This window comes from Oryctolagus cuniculus, chromosome 15, assembly GCF_051225735.1.
Source record: "Oryctolagus cuniculus isolate XC-2025 breed Fujian yellow rabbit chromosome 15, ASM5122573v1, whole genome shotgun sequence".
Classification (NCBI taxonomy): Eukaryota; Metazoa; Chordata; class Mammalia; order Lagomorpha; family Leporidae; genus Oryctolagus; species Oryctolagus cuniculus.
Window position 1 is genome coordinate 15,744,527 of NC_142881.1, and position 19,381 is coordinate 15,763,907.

A 19,381-nucleotide genomic window follows, 5' to 3' on the forward strand; every position below is an offset into this window, starting at 1 on the left:
GGCAAACTTCAGTGCTGGGCGTATATGACTTCTTCCAGATGAGGCGCGTGGTATTCCCAGGACCAAGTTTGTAATGATCCGGAGTGGGTGGCTTGCTTTAATTCCAAAAGGGGGTTTCTCTGCTGTACGTCTGCAGACTAAAGCACGCACTGCCTGCCCTATATAATAGACAGCATGTATTTTCTTTTGAAACTCGAAGCCACCCATTGTAGTGTAGGCACTCACAGACCGGTAATATACCAAACAAATAGGCCACGTGCAGCTTTTTCTAAAAAGGAACTAATTAGAGGCTTTCCATATGCCTGGAACAAAGAAGTAATTTTGTGGGTTACTACTATATTAATGTCACTGTCATGCACACTGTTTCATTCACGGCTTTCACGTCATGTGGCCATGCTATTCTCTTTGGGGTGTTTTAATAATTCACACATGTAAAGGTGTTAAGGTTTATCCTGGAAAGGCGCTGAGGCCTCTTGGTCATGGGGAGGCTAATAGCATTTGGGCCACCATCTCCAGGGCAGGAATCCATGCCCTGAACCCTGTCCTGTCTCCTCTCCACTCACAAATTCTTTTTTTCCAAAGGCATTGACTCCACCCTTTCTTTTACTTCGTAGTGGACAATCAAAGTGTGCAAATGTTAAAAGTGTTCCTTCCTCTGCAGCTGTTAGCACCACCTTGTCTAGTGAACCTCAACAAAAACCCAAGGCAGGTACTGTCGGCACCCACAGGGGTTAGCATAGGTGTCAGGCACCTTTTAGCCGTAGTGGCCCCATAGTTGTCCACCAGATCGGCCCGATCTGGTCGCCAGTTGCCTGTAGTTTCTAGTCCTTCCTAGAGCATGGCTTTGAATGAGTGCAAATTAGACAAATGTAGTTATTGCAACCCCGCTGCTGCTGAATGGGGGGAGGGCTGGGGCGGCAGGGAGGTTTCCAGGGTTCGCCTAATGAAGGTCCCATGTGTGTGGTGGCCCATAATTGCACGTAAGTGGAAAATGCCATTTCTTCACTTCTGCGGTAGGCAGAGCTCTGGTAAGTGTCTGAATGGTCAGTATTTGAAGAAGGTGAGAGCGGGAGTGGAATCATCAGCAGATCTCCTCGGTCAATGCTTGCTCTGTGGCTGTGCCTTCTGAATGGCAGCGGCGTGTGGACAAAGTCGAGGCAAAGGGGAAGAAGTCAGTCACAGGTAGTTGGAGAGCTTTTAAAAGGAAGCCATGGCGAAAACCAGAAAGTGGGCTCTGACAGCGCGTAAAGCGGTTCTGTTTGTCTCCAGTTGAAATGAACTCCCAGGCTTCTGGTGAGGCCTCTTTGTTAAGTGTGTGTGTGTGTGAAAGAGAGAGAGAGAGAGAGAGAGGAATTCTTGTTGAAATCAAAAGTGAAGGTGTGCTGGAGAAATGTAGGGCAAGTGGAGCCTCTATTATGAGAGCTGAGTGAGGCCCTTAGGTACCTCCCCTCCTTACTCTATTTTTTGCCAAAGATGGCATCAAAAGAAAGACTCACATTTTTCCAACTGTCCTTTCAAGTGTTTTTTCTGTGCAAGGTAAAGGTGCATAAAGTCATGTCAATAACTGGCGTCTACTGTAACAGCTTCATCCTAGGTCCTGGCTGTTTCCCTTTCCCTGTAGAACAGAAGTGGGCCTGCCTTTGGAGGCGAATATTTTAAGTCACCTTATTTAGAACAAAGACAAGAGAGTGATAGTTTTCATCATAACTCTCATAGAGAGTTCTAGAAACATAGCTGCTGACCTGTTGGGTTATTGAATTTAGTTCATATCAGAGATTACAGGCTCCACTGTGCCCCTGGCATCTTCACTCAATGTCCCAGATGCCTGTCGAGGAAAACTGGCCTTTGCCATAGCAGCCCGGTGCCTGGAGACACCTGATCTACCCCCATTCCAACACAGTGAGTTCTTGCAGTGTGTGATACAGCTAATGCAATCAAAATACTTCCAGTTAGCAGGCATTGTGTCCCGCTCCTTCATCCCATCTCGGGATGTTTCTTCTGCTTTCACCTTTTTTGTCACGTAGTTATATTGATGGAAAGTAAATGATCATAGTTAACTTACAGTGTAGACGAAAATTTAGTGCAGGGATTAAGTGCTTGGACTCGGGCCCCCAGGTGTTTGGGTTCAAGTCCTGCCTGTCCCTCTCCTACCTGTGCAGCACTCACCTCCTCATCTATAAAATAGAGCTATTGAGAAGATGAATTCAGAGCAGCCTTGGGGTGCACTCAGCATAGGGCGCTACATGGTGTGTGGTCAGTAACCAATAGTGCTACCCATAGTCTGGGGTGGCTACTTAACACGTTTTTTTGTTTGTTTGTTTGTTTGTTTGTTTTTTGGCAGGCAGAGAGGACAGTGAGAGAGAGAGACAGAGAGAAAGGTCTTCCTTTGCCGTTGGTTCACCCTCCAATGGCCGCCGCGGCCGGCGCGCTGTGGCCGGCACACCGCGCTGATCTGATGGCAGGAGCCAGGTACTTCTCCTGGTCTCCCATGGGGTGCAGGGCCCAAGCACTTGGGCCATCCTCCACTGCCTTTCCGGGCCACAGCAGAGAGATGGCCCGGAAGAGGGGCAACCGGGACAGAATCCGGCGCCCCGACCGGGACTAGAACCCGGTGTGCAGGCGCCGCAAGGCAGAGGATTAGCCTAGTGAGCCGCGGCGCCGGCCAACACGTTTCATTTTGACATTGAATTTGACAAAGATTAGGTCCTCACCTCTTGAAGTTGAAGGACTGCCTGGAGCCAATAATTATCCCACAGAGATGGACATTGGTTGAATCTTTTTGAGGGGTAGCAACTCTTTTGCAGGAAGAGCTGCACTTTGGGGAATGGATCTAGAAATGGGACAGTTTTTAGGCAGTGGGAAGTGAACCCTTTCTTTCTGAAACACTCAGATGTGGAATTTCCTGCTGAGATAGGCCTGTGCTGGGGAAATTGTAACTCTAGAAGGTGAGCTCTTGTACAGGACAGGGCCTGGGAGGAAGCCCAGAAATGATGAGTCAGGCACAGCTCCCCCTGGGCGTGGTGTGATTTGAACCCAGCCACGCCACGTCCACCCTGGTATCTCAGGCATACCAGGGCCCCGGCCCAGAATGATTGATTGGTCCCAGTCCTGCAGTGAGTGCTGCTCTTAGAGCAAATCCAATCACTGCTCGCCTCGAATGGGCCGGCGTGCATTCCACAGGGATGCAACAGCTCTGGATTCAGGAGTTCCTGTGGCTCGGTTACAATCATATTTAAGATGTCACCGTGGCTCACTTGGTTAATCCTCCACCTGCGGCACTGGCATCCCATGTGGGCGCCGGCTTCTAGTCCGGCTGCTCCTCTTCCAGTCCAGCTCTCCGCTATGGCCCAGGAAGGCAGTGGAGGATGGCCTAAGTGCTTGGGTCCTGAACCCGTGTGGGAGACCTGGAGGAAGCACCTGGCTCCTGGCTTCAGATCGGCACAGCGCGCCGGCCGTAGCGTACACTTGGGGGGGTGAACCAACGGAAGGAAGACCTTTCTCTCTGTCTCTCTCCCTCTCACTGTCTGTAATTCTACCTGTCAAATAAAAATAAGATGTCAGACATCCAGTGCTGAGAAGAGGAAGGGCCCATTCCCATCACAGAATTCTAAATTTCCCTAAGAAAGAGTGCATAGAGGCGAGGAAGTCTCCCCAGCCTGGGCCTTAGTTTGCTTTGTGGAACTTTCCAGAATGTGCCAACGATCAGAGCCTTGTTTGTACAATTCCCTCCCACTCACTCTCGACGTTCTCCAATAACATGTGAGGGGGCTTCAAAAAGCCGCTGAAAGCCGGAACTATGCATTGATTGCAAAAAATGTTTATACCAAAATAAACGTGTTTTCATTCTGTCTTTCCACGAACTTTTTGAAATCCCCTTGTGTATGATGAAGCCGTTTCTTTCAGCGTCTCGAAGGCCGACCACAGCCTTACCTCAGTGTCTCTTGTGTGGTCAGGCTCGAATCACGTCATCAGTGTGATTCAGGTGTCTGCAAACCCTGTCTACCTTCACCAATAACAAGCGAGCTCCTTACCCAAACGGCTCTGGCCGTGCGCGATGGTGAAAGAAACCACGTCTGGGAGGGTGGGGATCCCAGCTAAATGAGCGAGGGAACCAATAAAGACAAAAGGACACATTTTACCCAGAAAAGAAAAAAAAAATAGAAATGACACTCCACATGAAAACAACAAAAAGAACCCGCTCTGGAATGAGGATGAGCGAAGGCCCCTGTGAGGAGGCGATAGTTAAGCCAAGATTAAAGAAGAAAGAATCCACTGAGTGTGTGAGGCAGAGGGGCAGCTTGGAGGGACCCTGGGCGGGGACAGGCGCCCTGGCCACCCAGTGACGGTGGGTGGGGAGGAAGGCAGGGCCAGGACCCTGCGGCCTGGGAGTTTTGGGTTTTATTCCAAAGGAATGCTAACGCGGACAGCAGGACGATATGACCCAACTCACTGTCTGGAATGATCCCCTGGGAGCCAAATGGAGTTGACAAAGGCCAGGATGAAAGCAGGAAGCCCGGGGTGGGGCCATTGCTGTAGTCTGGGGTTGTGGCCCTGGGCGGGGACAGAAGTGGGTGCCCTGCGACACCCAGAAGTTCCTGCTGGGGACACAAGCGCGAGGACGCCATTGAGGCCCCTGGATGTATGTTCCACGCCATCAATCCATCTCCATGGACCTTTCTTGTGGGCTGCGTTGTCCCTTATTCACAGGTCACCAGTCTGCCTCCTGCAGCTGGCTTAGTTTCCGTAATACTTGCGGGGCTGAGGGGAGAGGGTCCCAGTTAGTCTTGATTCTGAAGCCGTGGGCTGCGATCTGACCGCTCCCTGTTTATCTTGCAGCCTACCAGGACCTCCTCGGAAAGTATTTATTCTAGACCAGGCTCCAGCATCCCTGGCTCGCCAGGCCACACTATCTATGTAAGTATCCCCCTGGGAAGGGACAGTCCTGGCCCAGGTGAGTGAGCGGGAATGGAGAGCCCAGGGCAGAAGGCAACGCAGACTGGTTTCTGTTGCGTTGACGAGGTCAGATCTTCACTGTTGGAGCTCGGTCTTCTCAATCCTGTTTTCCTTCATGCAGTTAAGTTGATAACTGCCCATCCGTGCAGTGATGAGCGTAAAATCTGCAACATGCGGTAACACGAGGCAGGACTTTAGGAATGGCTGCACCTAACTTGTGTAGAGATATTTAGGGATGAATTATGCATTCTCTAATGCTGACACGGAGTGTTCTTAAATTCTGCCACAAAGACATTTAAATATTTAGCTTCCTAAATATGCAGTTCTTGTTTCTAGCCATCTGGGAGGGTTTTTTGACCATCTGTTCAAGCTTTTTCCCTCTCCATATAATAAATTTAGGAAATTAACCTTCCTGAAGATTGCCACGTTTCTTTATTTAATGAATTCTACCAAGATTTCAGAGATTTTTTTTTCCTAAAAACCAGCATGACTAATATGTGACATAAATGGGCAACTTCCTAAAGGGTCTGAGTGCACCAAGCAAGGTGTTTTGGTTTTTGTTTATTTTGAAACAAGACCTCCCCCGCCTCCCCAAAAAAGAGCCTGCAGTGTAATTTTTCTTTCTGTTTGTCAGGCAAAAGTAGACAATGAAATCCTGGATTACAAGGACTTAGCTGCCATCCCCAAGGTCAAGGCGATCTATGATATTGAACGCCCAGATCTTATTACCTACGAGCCTTTCTACTCCTCCGGCTATGATGACAAGCAGGAGAGGCAGAGTCTTGGAGAGGTAAGGATTGCCCGGGGCTGCAAGGTGTACAGCAGCTATTTTCTCTCACATCTCGTGCCTGAGAGCCACTGCTGGCAGTGAGGAAACCACACAGAGGTTTGATGACCCACTCTGCCGGGGGCGGGGAGGGGGGCACCTTGCCAGGTGCTCAAAAACTCACAAGGGCCCTGCCCCCAGGGAAGAGGGAAGCAGCAGGTGGTGGGACAGTGTTGCCATGGAAACTGGAATTGTCAGGGGGAGATCCTACGAGCCCAGTGGGGTCCTGGGCTCCCGGAGGGATCCTGGGGGGTCTTGGTCCTGAGAGAGTTCATGGGAAAACAGAACAAGAAGATAAATTTACCTTGGTGCAAAACCTTTTCTAAATCCAGGCGCAACACGTGCTCTCTGGGAACTTTTGGAAGACCCCTCATAGCCTTTTAGTACATTTGTGAGAGCGTGAAGGGGAAGATGCTGAGTTCGGTTGGAGTTTTCAGTGTCTTACAACGTGGCCGGCGCCGCAGTTCACTAGGCTAATCCTCCGCCTGTGGCGCCGGCACCCCGGGTTCTAGTTCCGGGCTGGGTGCCGGATTCTGTCCTGGTTGCCCCTCTTCCAGTCCAGCTCTCTGCTATGGCCCAGGAAGGCAGTGGAGGATGGACCAAGTGCTTGGGACCTGCACCCGCATGGGAGACCTGGAGGAAGCACCTGGCTCCTGGCTTCGGATCAGCGCAGCACGCTGGTCGTAGCGGCCATTTTGGGGGTGAACCAGCGGAAGGAAGACCTTTCTCTGTCTCTCTCACTCTGTCAAGGGGAAAAAAAAATTCTTACAATGTGCAAGGAGAGAAAAGGCAGAAGGGCGGAGCCGCAGGGCAGCACGGTGCTGAGCTGTGACTGGCGTGGCCCTGCCTGGATCTGGAATCCAGATGGGCCCGAGGCTCAATGGCACAGAACGGGAGTGAGGATTAAACAAACCCATCCATGGAAAGCAATTAGCGCGGCCAGGCTTGTGGGAATGCTCAAACACATGGCACTGCTTGGGCGCTTCTTCCCCACGCTCCCTGGGGCTCATTAACACGTTCCCGGGGCCGGCATGGTTAAGCAGCTTGCGATGCCAGCATCCCAAATCAGAGTACGCATTCGGGTCCCAAATACTCCACTTTCCATCTAGCTCCCTGCCGATACACCCAGGAAGGCAGAGGAAGATGGCTTAAGTGCTTGGGCCCCTGCCTCGTGTGTGGGAGACCCGGATGGGGTTCCTGGCTCCTCACTTTGGCCTGGCTCAGCCCTGGCTGTCGCTGCTATTTGAGGAGTAAACCAGCAGATGGAAGATTTCTCTATGTCTCTGTCCCTATGCCTTTCAAATAAATAAGTGGATCTTTTAAAAGATGATGCTTCCCCAGCATCTCACCTCGGCCCACCTTGAGGTCCTTCCCTCCTTGTCCCCTCCCAGGGTTGGGGGTTCCCTGCTGTCTCCTGCCCAGGTCTCATGGCCACAGGTCACAGGTCACAGGTCTGGTTCCCCTGGCTCATTCAGCTCCCTCTAAATTTTTCGCCTTTTCTCAACTGGAATCCTCCATAGACTGATTTAAGCCCTTTCAGAGACATGTTACTCAAATCAGCTGCTCAACCAAGGTTAAAACAAAACATAACCAATCTGCAGCTGCGAGGGCTCAGATGAGATGAAGAAAAGGCATGGAAATGTGATGGCTCTATTTATTGTTTTATAACATTTATTTTTAATTATATACTGCTCTTTACATTTATTTTTCTAATCTGAGTTTTAGTCCCTAAAAATAGCTTGGGTCAGGAAGTGAGATTCATTAATCTTGTAGTGCCACCTAGTGGTGACATTGCTGTAGCCACATCTGCCAGTTTCACAGGCAAGGGGAGGGAGGTCCTGGAATAAAGTACATTATGGCTGGTCTCGGAGCAAGTGGGTGAGAGTTGATTAATGGCCGAGTCACACAAGCAAGGAGGAGCTGAGTTTGTCTGTGGTGTTGGGGATTTGGAGGGTTTGCATGAGCATGCGTGAGGTGTGTGTGTGTGTGTGTGTGTGTGCGCACACGCGCGTGCACGCATGTTTCCCAGCAGCTCCATTTTGGGCAGCAAAGCATCGAGCTCTCGAGAGTTTGGGCTGTGGCATGAAATCTTCTGCATTTAAAATCAGGTTGGTATTTACCAACCTCGGGGCTTCAAGCAGATTACACACTTTAGTGTGTATCCTGTATCGTCATCAAGGTTGATAACAGTAACGCCCACTTCCAAAGCTTTCTGGAGGGGTGAAGTGAGCTGTGGGCCACAACAGGTGCACTTACGCCATGAGTCATTAACACTTCTCTTACGGGATCCACATCCTGCCATTTCAGAAACAGGGAAGGTGTGTCAGGCTCTGTGTAGACCTTTGTGCCTTCAGAAGGCGTGGTTTGTGTGAGTCCAGGGCCCAGCTGTCATCCCAGCAGGGGCCAAGGCACCCTGAGACACATTAGCTGTAGGCAAGCTGGGGGCCGGGGGACCTTGAGGAAGCTTGGAGGCCAGAGGAGCCTGCGACTCATAGCCAATGACGTGGCAAAATACCTTCCTTTTTTTTTTTTTTTTTTTTTAAATTTATTTATTTGAAAGGCTGAGTTACAGAGAGAGAGGCAGAGGCAGAGAGAGAGAGGTCTTCCTTCCACTGGTTCCCTCCCCAGATGACTGCAATGGCCGGGGCTGTGCCAATCTAAAGCCAGGAGCCAGGAGCTTCCTCCGGGTCTTCCCATGCAGGTGCAGGGGCCCAAGGACCTGGCCCATCCTCCACTGCTTTCCCAGGCAATAGCAGAAAGCTAGATTGGAAGTGGAGAAGCTGGGATACAAACTGGCACCCATATGGATGCCGGCTTTTTAAAGACAGCAGCTTTACCTGCTACGCCACAGCGCCGACCCCAATACCTCCTAAGACACAACCCCACATTTGGGGTGTTCTCCAGAATGCTCCATCTCAAATGGAAATCTCATTTCTGTTAGAAAGCTCCTTGCATTTTAATCGTAAACAATTCATTTGTTTGCTCAGAAAGTATGTGTCGAGTACCTGATACGTACCAGGGGCTGCTCTTATCCGCGGAACAGAAAGTGGGAAATGAACAGGGCCCTTGTCCGCACGGAGCGTGCAGCATCGCGTGGGAGACGGGAGGCAAACAGAGGCCTGATGTCCTTTTCCAGGGTGGAAATGCCGCGAAGGAAAAGGCAGCCAAGGAAGGAGAAAACACGCTGGGGGCTGGGCTGCTGCTTTAGACAGGAGCACGGCAGGGCTGTGACAATGGGGTTGAGCAGAGACCTCACCAAAGATGGGGTGTGAGTCCCGCAGGTGTCTAAGTCAGAAACACTGGCTGCAGAGGAGATGGTGTGTGCAAAGGCCCTGGGGCAAGACGGGGTGTGGTCTGCTGATGACCCCAGGGCTGTGCGCTGGGAGGATGGACGAAAGCTGGAGGGTGAATGGTGGTGACATCGGCGGGGTAGCCAGGGCAAAGGCCAGCTGCCTGTCACCACAGTCCTATCAAGCTGTTAGCAAACTCTGACAGAAATGGCTGTGGTTTGGGCTTAGTCAGCAATCTTCTGTCACTAATGGTGAAGTGAGTTACATGCTGTAACTCATGGTGAAATAATGGCTTGACTCTGTAGGGCAAATAATTGCAGTGGGTCTCCCTAAAGCGTCGTGTCCTGTGTGTTGCAGCATGGTTGTCAGACACACGCACCCCGTCTCCTAGCAGTCTTGCCTGTGCCCCACTGTAGAGTCACTGGGTCACAAGGCAGGGGATGGGCAGTCGCTGCTGGCCACTGTGTTTTGGATACTGTTTCCAGCTGATGTGATGAGCAGCCTGGACTGAAACTAGGCAGAGCTAACACACATTGTGACTTCCAATTCTCTTTTGTTCTTCTAGTCTCCAAGGACCTTGTCCCCCACTCCGTCTGCGGAAGTAAGTACCGTTTGTGATCATTTTGATGGATGGGCTTTGTGAGAGGCTCAGACACGAGGATTTTTGAGAGACAGAACACACAAAAGCACAGGGAAGCGATGTGAGAAGAAGATGGGTGCAGGCACTGCTCACAAGTGAGACAGCGTCAGAAGACACAGCCATGGATTTCTTTGGAAGCAGAGAGGAAGGAGGGAAATGCCCCTCCCACCCCGAGCTGGGCTCGCACCTGTGAGGCAGGGGAGACGCTTGCCTTCCTCGGGAGTGAATTGTTCTGCATCCTCATCCAGATCGAGTATCCCTTATCCGAGATGCTTGGAGCCAGAAATATTTCGGATTTTGCTGTTTTGGGTTTTATAGTATTTTATAGACCTCAGATAATCCAGTATAGAGGTTGAGCATCCCTCATCCGGAAACCTGAAATGCAAAATGCTCCAGAATTCAAAATTTCGGGGTGCTGATGATGCTAAAAAAAAAAAAAAGCTCTAGATTTCAGAATATCTTGGATTTCAGATTTTCAAATGAGGGGTGCGCCGCCCGTACCCTGGCTCATCTGAAATGGCCAGCCGTGGGCTTGGTGTGTTCTGTAGACACAGCACCTTTCATAGGAGTCACTCCTTCGGGTCTCAGACTGACAGTTAAAGCCCCAGAAGTTTCTAGAAATACTTTATTAAGCCGGTGGATCTCAGGGAATCTCTGGAATCTGAGATGGTGAAAAGCCCACAGTGTTTTTGTGGCTCGAGACTGGGTGCTATGAATAATTCATTTTTGCTAGTATTCCGATCATTTACAGCGGAAGCTGTCACACATCAGTGACACCTCATTTGGGGACGTTTAGTCCTGGTTTTGTTTCCACTTCCTTTACTCGGAGAGCCAGCCAGGATCCAGCCAATGTTTCCTGGATGTTTGCTCTCAAGTTTCACACAGCTGTGATCACCAGGTTTTAACTTAGTGACCCGTCATGTACCCTTTCAAACTTTTTGTTTTTATTGTGCTGGTAGACACTTTGTGGGACAGCTCATTCCTCAGTTGTTAGATACTCCTCAAGCTGTTGCAACTTTTTTTTGACAGCTTTATGGTGTGGGTGTGGTTTGCATACTTAATATCTTTTTTAGGTTTGGACACAGATGACGTCATAGTGGTGCTGTTATACTCTGTTGAAGTGATAGGTCGTCATTTCTTAATAATCCCCAATTTGTTTTGTATATACCATGTTTGCTTACATAAATGGTGGGATTATAAAACTCTTCCAATAAATTATCCCTTTTCAGATCATTGTAAACTACTTCTTTGCATTATGTTTCTCAAGCGCAAAGCAGAATTGCTAGCTTGAAGGCGACCACCAACCATCATCTTTCTCCATGGCCACCGTTGTCCAGGAGACATCTGAGCTGGGAGTTGGGTTCTGAATGGGGCTGGGCCCCCACTGCCTGCCCGCCCACACCCAGGGCCCTGACCTGCTGGGCACTTGGTTTCTACATTCATGAGGCAGGAGGTGCTCCCACGTGGTCCACTCTCCTCATTGTTCTGCAGACGTGACGAAATGATGACAATAGACACGCCTCGTCCAACTGAAAAGCACCATGTAAACACAGCCGTGGGAATCACTACCTTTTTTCCCAGATCTCCATCGTTATTGGGAGTGATCATTTTACATCTTTTTCATGAATGGAAGTTCTTCGGCTTTGGAACACAATGCCTTAGTTACACACAGTTTTTACAAAACACGACCCTAGAAAATACAGACGGCTAGATGTGATGGTTCCTCGCCAGTGCACCTGCTGTGTGATTGCTCGCACAGGTGGCACTGGTCTGAGGGTGCTTTGGGCCCACGCTTCTGCGGGTTTTCTTTGCAGGGCTGCCAGGACATTCGGGACCGGATGATCCACCGGTCCACCAGCCAGGGCTCCATCAACTCCCCCGTGTACAGCCGCCACAGCTACACTCCTACCACGTCGCGCTCACCCCAGCACTTCCACAGACCTGGTAAGGGCGCCTGGGGTGGGATCCACTCCGTGGGGCACACTGCATCTCTCTGGGAGTCTGCCCCCATCACTGATAGCATATTAAAAACATCTGGCTATGAAACACTCTACCCCTGTCTAGAACAACATGGCAGCTGCATTTTATGTTACAATTTTTCTTGAAACATCAGTCACTTTGTGGCTATATTCATTAATGATTCATGGAGTAATTGCATTTTGCCTTTGAACTACTGGAAGCAAAGGAGTTTTTTTTTTTTTTTTTTTTTAGATGAAAAACAAAAAAATCCTCATCACTTGGAAACTTAAAATGAATATCTCCAAAAGAAGACATTTTGATTTATTTATTTATTTTTTTAGGCATCTCAGCATCATCTAGAATCTTCCATCAGCCATTTGTTGACAGGTTTATTGTGTCTCCTGTATCCAGGCACAGGGCGTAACTAAGCATGCCTGGCTAAGCACCTTTTAGAAAGAGGTCTCAGGCTTGCACTAGACAACTGTTAAGTTCTCCTCCAACCCCAGCATCTTACGTCAGACTTGGAGACCGTGCAGACCTCAGGGATGTGCTGCCACAGAGAATGTCACACAGTGGCAGGTGAGGTTGGCCTCTGTGTGCAGAGCCGACTCCCTGTGCTGTCAGGGGGCGTCCCGTGTGAGTGCTGGGGAAGAATGGAGCTGCCAGCCTCGATCCGAGGTTCCCTGGGGAGGAGTGTAGTCCCCAAGCAAGGTTGCATTGGGCTTCTGGGTAGCTGGATGAGAGTTAGCCTATTCACATGCTAACTTACAAAATGTTCAAGCAGTAAAACCAGAGGTGATTAAGAATATAAAAGGCTGCGCTCTTTCCCCTCAAGCCTTGGATTCAATGCTTAGGGAGCAAGGAGGCAATTTGATCCTTCAGTAATTCATAGTTTTCTCTAGGCTTGTAAATATCTACCTAGCATTCTGCTTACTGTCTATGAATTGTGTTAAATGAATGTTTTCACAAAATGCATTCCTCTCCTTTTTATATTCATTTTAGTCATGGCCCAAGCCTGGGTCTCAACTTAAGCCCTTCCCTTTCCCAGTGTTAAGATATTGGGGTGACGTGTCACCCTGCCTGGGGACACAAGCTGAGGCCACCAGGACCCCAGGGTGGCCTTGCCGGAGTGGTGTGGAGTTAAGGGGAAATGGTTGTGCCGCAGATCCCTGAAGAGTGAGGGAGTGGCGAGTCAGCAGCTCTGTTCCCCCAAAATCTCACATCCTGTTGGGTACCAGGAAATCTTCCCGAACCTTCCAATGATGGATCAGGGCAATTGCCTCTAGGACCTGCTCCCTCCCTCCTTTCTCGTCTGTAACATGTAACGGATGTGCCCCAGGCCACTTAGGTTAGCCTCTGTGACTGTGCTTTGAGTTCCGCCCGGCCCATCAGCAGTGAAGCTGATAATGTACTTGTGACCCAAAGCATCCTGGGCCCCAGCTGAGAACTTGGTCCCCGAGGTCCAGGTTTGGTTTTAATGGCTCATTCTGAGCATCCAGTCCTATGGCCACACATTTGTCAGGATCAATTAACCCTTTGCCACCCAGGGAGTGCAACCAGGATTCCCTTCTGGGTAGGCGAAAGAAAACTAAGCTGCGGTGGGTTGAGTTTACAGCCCCCTTACCTATAAGTACTTCTTTCCGAGTCTCTTGACAAGATTGTCTTTTTTTTCACACCCATTTCTGAGGGTTCTATTTTGTCAGGTGCTTTTTAAAAACAGCTATTTCTGAGTCGGTGTCCCGAGTCTGGCAGGCGTCAGCCTCCCAGACAAGGCCCGGGTGACCGTTCCTTCTCACCAATGCCATTTGTTCTGAGTGCGACTGCGCCCACCTGCAGGTCCTCCCCACGTGGCCTCACGTCTGCAGGTGCATTCCTGAGCCTGTTTCCTTCTTCCTGACTCCCGGTTAACACTCGGATTTTGTCCCCTTGCAACGATGATGCTTTCCCTGCTCCTGTGTTAATTTCTGTTCTTCTTTTCTGTTTCCCCTGGCCCTGCCCCTGACTCCTTGCCGCACAGAGCTTTTGTCTCCTGGTGTGCACAGGTTGTCCTGTCTGCGCACCAGCAGCTTCAGCTCCGCCCACAGTGACTCCCGCCCCAACCCCCCCTTCCGACACCACTTCCTTCCCCATGTGAAAGGTAAGGAGGCAGGTCTCTGCAGGCAGCACTCTGCATAGTGGAGATTATTAGCGCCCTGGCAGAGCTAATAAGCTGTATCTCCAAGAGTTAGCGCTGCCAAGCTTCTGACTCCTCAGCTTGCCTGTGTGTGTGCCACAACTGTACCCCACGGTGGTCTTAGAACTGGCATTGCACCTCTGCCTCGGAGGGCCGTGTCATTTCTAAGGGCTCCAGATAAAGAAACAGGAAGCGTATTTAAGACGTAACACTTACTACCCACCACTTAGAAAAATATATATTATTATTTTGTTTTTCTATGCATCAAAAGCAAAATATGATATATAATTGGGGTATTTTCCCAAGTTTAATATTCTTTGTGTCTCAGCAAAACACAAAAGTACTTAACAATAACCATCCAAAAGTTGTCTTATTGGCAATAAGCCGTTTAACCAGATTAACACATTTGGACAGCAGCCTAATCTAAATTTCTCTCTTCGGAGCCAGCACTCAACGTAGTGTCCTTTGGGTCTGCCCTGATTTCCACATGATGGAGAGGGGAGGCTTTGCCTTCTGTGTTCTGTTCCTGCCTCACATTTCTGCCTGCTCCCTCGATGGCATCCCCATTGTTTTCTTCATTGTTGCCTGTGCTTCTGTAGCAGTGCCCAGCCTGGGCTCTCCATGTGTGGGGGGAGTCAAGGGCCTCTAAGAAGCTATGAGGAGCCATTGTTTAAATGTGAGCTCCCAGGGGGATGCTCCCCACCCCCACCCCGCAGTCTTGATTTGAACCAAAGTTAGCCAACAGAAAGAGCTGAAGGAAGGCGTCAGGGACAGGGACAGATGTTATCATGGGTGTGAAATAGCCCTAAGGCCCTGGAAAGACAAATAGCACATGCCCTCACTCAAGTGTGCAAGCTAGAAAAGCTGGTGTCAGACATAGAGAGTAGAATAGAGGCCACCAAAGGCCGGGATGCGAATGTGAAAAGGGAGAAAGGCAGCTTGGATGATGGGCACCAAAATACAGAGACAGGAGGAAGAAGTTCTAGTGCTCAACATCCTGCTAGGGTGGCTAGAGTTGACAGCAAGGTGTGGCATGTTTTATAACGAATTAGAAGAGTGGATGTCGAAGATTCCCAACACAGAGAAATGATAAATGCTTAAAAAGGTGGAAATGCTAATCACACTGATTAGATCATTATACATTGTGTATGTGTGTGTTTTTTTTTTTAAGATTTATTTCATTGATTTGAAAGGAAGAGTGACAGAGAGAGAGAGGGAGAGAAAAAGAGATTTTCCATCCGCTGGTTCACTCCCCAAATGGCCATGATGGTCAGGGCTGGGCCAAGCCATAGCCAGGAGCCAGGAACTCCAGCTGGGTATCCCATGTGGATGGCAGGGGTCCAAAGTATGTGGACAGTCTTTGCTGCTTTCCCAGGTGCATTAGCTGAGAGGTTGTTAGGAAGCAGAACAACCTGACTTGAACTGGCACTCCAACATGGGATACCAGCATTGCAGGTGGCAGCTTAACCCACCGCACATAGACCAGCCCCATACAAGCAGTACATGCTTACACTGTATCCCATGGATACATACAATTAGAAAATGATAATTTCTTTTTTTTAATTTTTACTTCTTTATTTGTTTGGAAGGGAGTTACAAAGAAAGAGAAGGAGAAGCAGAGAAAAAGGTCTTCCATCTACTGGTTCACTCCCCAGATGGCCAAAGCTGGGCCAGGCCAAAGCCAGGAGCCAGAAGCTTCTTCAGGGTCTCCCACATGAGTTCAGAGGCCCAAACATTTGGGCCGTCATCTGCTGCTTCCCCAGACACATTAGCAGGAAGCTGGAACTGAAGTGGAACAGCCAGGACATGAACCGGTGCCCATTTCTGATGCTGGCATCACAGGTGGCAGTTTTATCCACTATACCACAATGTTGACCCCAAAATGATAATTTAGAAACCAGTTCTAAAGGATTCTAGCCATGTGTTCTGTGTTTTCATATGACTTTTACATTTATTGAGTCGCCTAAATGTTGCCATAATTTACTGAATTTTCATTGTCAGCCTGCCCAGGCTTTTTTTCTTTTGCTTACTTGGATTTTTATGTAGCTGGGTCCTAAAATGTAGATATATTGCACTTATCCATATGCCATGATTCCATGAATTTGCTCTTTCAGCATTGTGCTTTGAAAATAATATTGCAGGAGCTGGCGCCGCGGCTCACTAGGCTAATCCTCCGCCTTGCGGCGCCGGCACACCGGGTTCTAGTCCCGATCGGGGTGCCGGATTCTGTCCCGGTTGCCCCTCTTCCAGGCCAGCTCTCTGCTGTGGCCCGGGAGTGCAGTGGATGATGGCCCAAGTACTTGGGCCATGTACCCCATGGGAGACCAGGATAAGTACCTGGCTCCTGCCATTGGATCAGCGCGGTGCGCGGGCCGCAGCGCGCCAGCCGCGGCGGCCATTGGAGGGTGAACCAACGGCAAAGGAAGACCTTTTTCTCTGTCTCTCTCTTTCACTATCCACTCTGCCTGTCAAAAAAATAAAAGAATATTGCAGACAGACCACTTGAAGACACACACCATTTGTCACTAACAAAGTCTTCAGTAGGCAGACTTCCTAATTCTTAGCATATTATTTAAAATTATTATTGCTAATTATTATTTGGGGGGAAGTTTTATTATCTAAAAGCCAAGATAATACTTTAGAAAATGTTTATAAAACATTAAGAGGGGCTGACACTGAGGCGTAGCAGGTAAAGCTGCCACCTGTGATGCTGGCATTCCATGTGGGGACTGGTTTGAGTCCCAGCAGCTCCATTTCCAATCCAGTTCCCTGCTAATGTGCCTGAGAAAGCAACAGAAGATGGTTCAAGCACAGGGCCCCTACACTCACATAGGAGACCTGGAAGAAGCTCCTGGCTCCTGGCTCCTGGCTTCTGGCTTCTGTCTGGCCCAACTCTGGCAGTTGTGGCCTTTGTGGAAGGAACCAGAAGATGAAAGTGCTCTCTCTATCTCACTGTCTCTCTCTCTCCTTCTCTCTCTGTAACTCTGCCTTTCAAACAAATAAAGTAAATGTTTTAAAAAAAATCATTGAAAAGTCAGTTATGCATTTTTTTAAAGATTTATTTATTTATTTGAAAGTCCAAGTTAGAGAGAGAAAGAGGTCTTTCATCCAATGGTTCACTCCCCAATTGGCTACAATGGCCAGAGCTGTGCTGATCTGAAGCCAGGAGCCAGGAACTTCTTCCAGGTCTCCCACGTGGGTACAAGGGCTCAAGGACTTGGGCCATCCTGTACTGCTTTCCGAGGCCATAGCAGAGAGCTGAATCAGAAGCGGAGCAGCCTGGACTCAAACTGGCACCCATATGGGATGCCGGCACTGCAGGCGGTGGCTTTACCTGCCACGCCACGGCGCCGGCCCCCAGTTACATATTTTAAAGAGACTTTACAATGGTAGTCCTTGGCCAAATTAAGATTTTGGTGATTTTTAATATTCAAGAGAGAAATACATTTTTGAAGCATTGAAATGGCATAGGACCTGTGAGGTTAGACAGAGTGGGTGCAAATAGCACATCACAGAGCATCAGTGACCCCCAGTGCCTCCCTGCTGGGAGCAGCCACAAGGGGAGATGGAGCACCCCTGCACGCTGGAGTCTGGCACTTGCTAGTTGGATGACCTCGGGCTGTTTACTTATCCTCCCAAGTGTCTGCCTCGTGCACCAATCTAGATGAATGAGAGCTGTGCCTGCGTGGTGACGCCCAGCCTTAGCTGTTGCAGGCATTTCAGGAATGAACCAGTAGATGAAAGATCAATTAGTCTGGCCAGCGCCGCAGCTCACTAGGCTAATGCTCCGCCTTGCAGCGCCGGCACACCAGGTTCTAGTCCCGGTCGGGGCGCCGGATTCTGTCCCGGTTGCTCCTCTTCCAGGCCAGCTCTCTGCTGTGGCCAGGGAGTGCAGTGGAGGATGGCCCAAGTGCCTGGGCCCTGCACCCCATGGGAGACCAGGAGAAGTACCTGGCTCCTGCCATCGGATCAGCGCGGTGCGCTGGCTGCAGCACAGTGAACCAACGGCAAAGGAAGACCTTTCTCTCTCTCTCTCTCTCTCTCTCACTGTCCACTCTGCCTGTCAAAAAAAAAAAAAAAAAAAATGACAGGGTGGTGTATGTGAAAAGGAGGCCTCGACTTGAGGGGTTTTCTTTTTCTTTTAAATATGCCAGAAGATTTTCATACCTTTGGGACTTCAAGGGCTAAGAACTGAGTACCTAACATTATTCTCCACTCAGACCTTCTTCCACAATGAGCCTTTGCAATGTGTGCAGGTCGTGTGGTGCAGAGCCCCTTCACTTGCTGTTGTAAAATGTTTTGTGGGAATTTTTAAATAATTATAGGTGAGCCTTGCGGCACAGCAGTTAAACTGCTACTTGGGACAGCTGCGTCCCTAAGTGAAGTGCCTGGGTTCAAGTCCTACCTCTGCCTCTGAACCTGCTTCCTGCGAATGTGCCTCCTGGAGGTGACCGGTGATGGCTCAAATACCCAGGTGGGAGACCCAGGGGGCGTTCCAGATGATGGCTTCCACTGCTGCCTGCCAGCAGAGGGGCTTAGGAACAGGAAGGTCATCATACCTGGACGTATGTCTAATTCTCACTGCCGCCCACCTTGGTGTCCTGCCCATGCACACACGTGTGTGTGCCTGACCCTGGCTAATAAAGCAGATTTGATGGAGCACCATTTGGTTGGGTGTTAGAACCAGAGCCTGTGAGGGTGTGTCCCCGACACATCCAGTGTTTCATGAGGACAACAGGGTTAGAGGTGAGGGATCAAGAGTAGGGAGCAGTGTGGTTCCAAAGCCATAGCAGCCAGGACTCAGGACACCCAGGAAACTAAAATAAAGCCAAGGAGAGAGCACCCGGTGGACCTTTTGAGAAAAGTATTCTGTTTTCCAATTATGGGCTACTCTTGTTATTAATTTTCTTTTTAAAAATTTATTGGGGCCAGCATAGTGGCTTAGCAGGTAAAGCTGTGCTCTGTAATGCTGACATCACATACGGGCACTGGTTTGTGTCCCAGCTACACCACTTCAGATTCTGCTCCCCGCTAATGGCCTAGGGAAAGCAGCAGAAGATGGCCCAAGTGTGTGGGCCCCTGCCACCCACATGGGAGGCCCAGATGAAGGTCCTGACTCTTGGCTTCAGCCTGGCTGGGGACTGAGTCACTGGATAGAAGGTCTCTCTCTCTCTGTGTTTCTCCCTCTATCTCTCTGTAACCCTGACTTTCAAATAAATAATCTACTTTAAAAATTAAAGTTATTGATTTATTTTGTTTATATGAAAGGCAGAGAGCCAGAGCCGGAGCCAGACTAAGAAGCTGGTTCGCTCCCCAAATGTCACAGTAGCCAGGACCGGGCAGGCAAAAGCCTGGAGCTGGGAGCGCAGTCCAGGCCTCACACATGAGTGGCAGGGACCCAACTACTTGTGCCACCATCACCTGCTGCCTTCCAGGGTGCACATCAGCAGGAAGCTGGAACCAGGAGCAGAACCAGGACTCCAACTCAGGCCCTGCCACATGCGGTGCAGATGTCCCGGGCGGCCAAACGCCTGCCTCAT

At 49.7% G+C, this 19,381-nt stretch overlaps 1 protein-coding gene across 50 annotated transcripts in view; it reads left to right on the top strand.

Annotated features, from left to right (window-relative positions):
- The window catches only part of ABLIM1 (actin binding LIM protein 1), a 325,273-nt gene that overhangs the window by 282,900 nt on the left and 22,992 nt on the right, over window positions 1–19,381 (top strand). For 32 of the 50 annotated variants that reach the window (XM_089314295.1, XM_089314292.1, XM_089314301.1 and 29 more), the window contains 4 exons: window positions 4,837–4,914; window positions 5,588–5,743; window positions 9,635–9,670; window positions 11,524–11,653. In XM_089314295.1, coding sequence (XP_089170421.1) covers window positions 4,837–4,914; window positions 5,588–5,743; window positions 9,635–9,670; window positions 11,524–11,653 — 400 coding nt within the window. Of the gene's footprint in view, window positions 1–4,836; window positions 4,915–5,587; window positions 5,744–9,634; window positions 9,671–11,523; window positions 11,654–13,685; window positions 13,806–19,381 lie in introns of all 50 variants that reach the window. The other 18 variants (XM_089314270.1, XM_089314272.1, XM_089314273.1 and 15 more) reach the window with 1 other exon arrangement.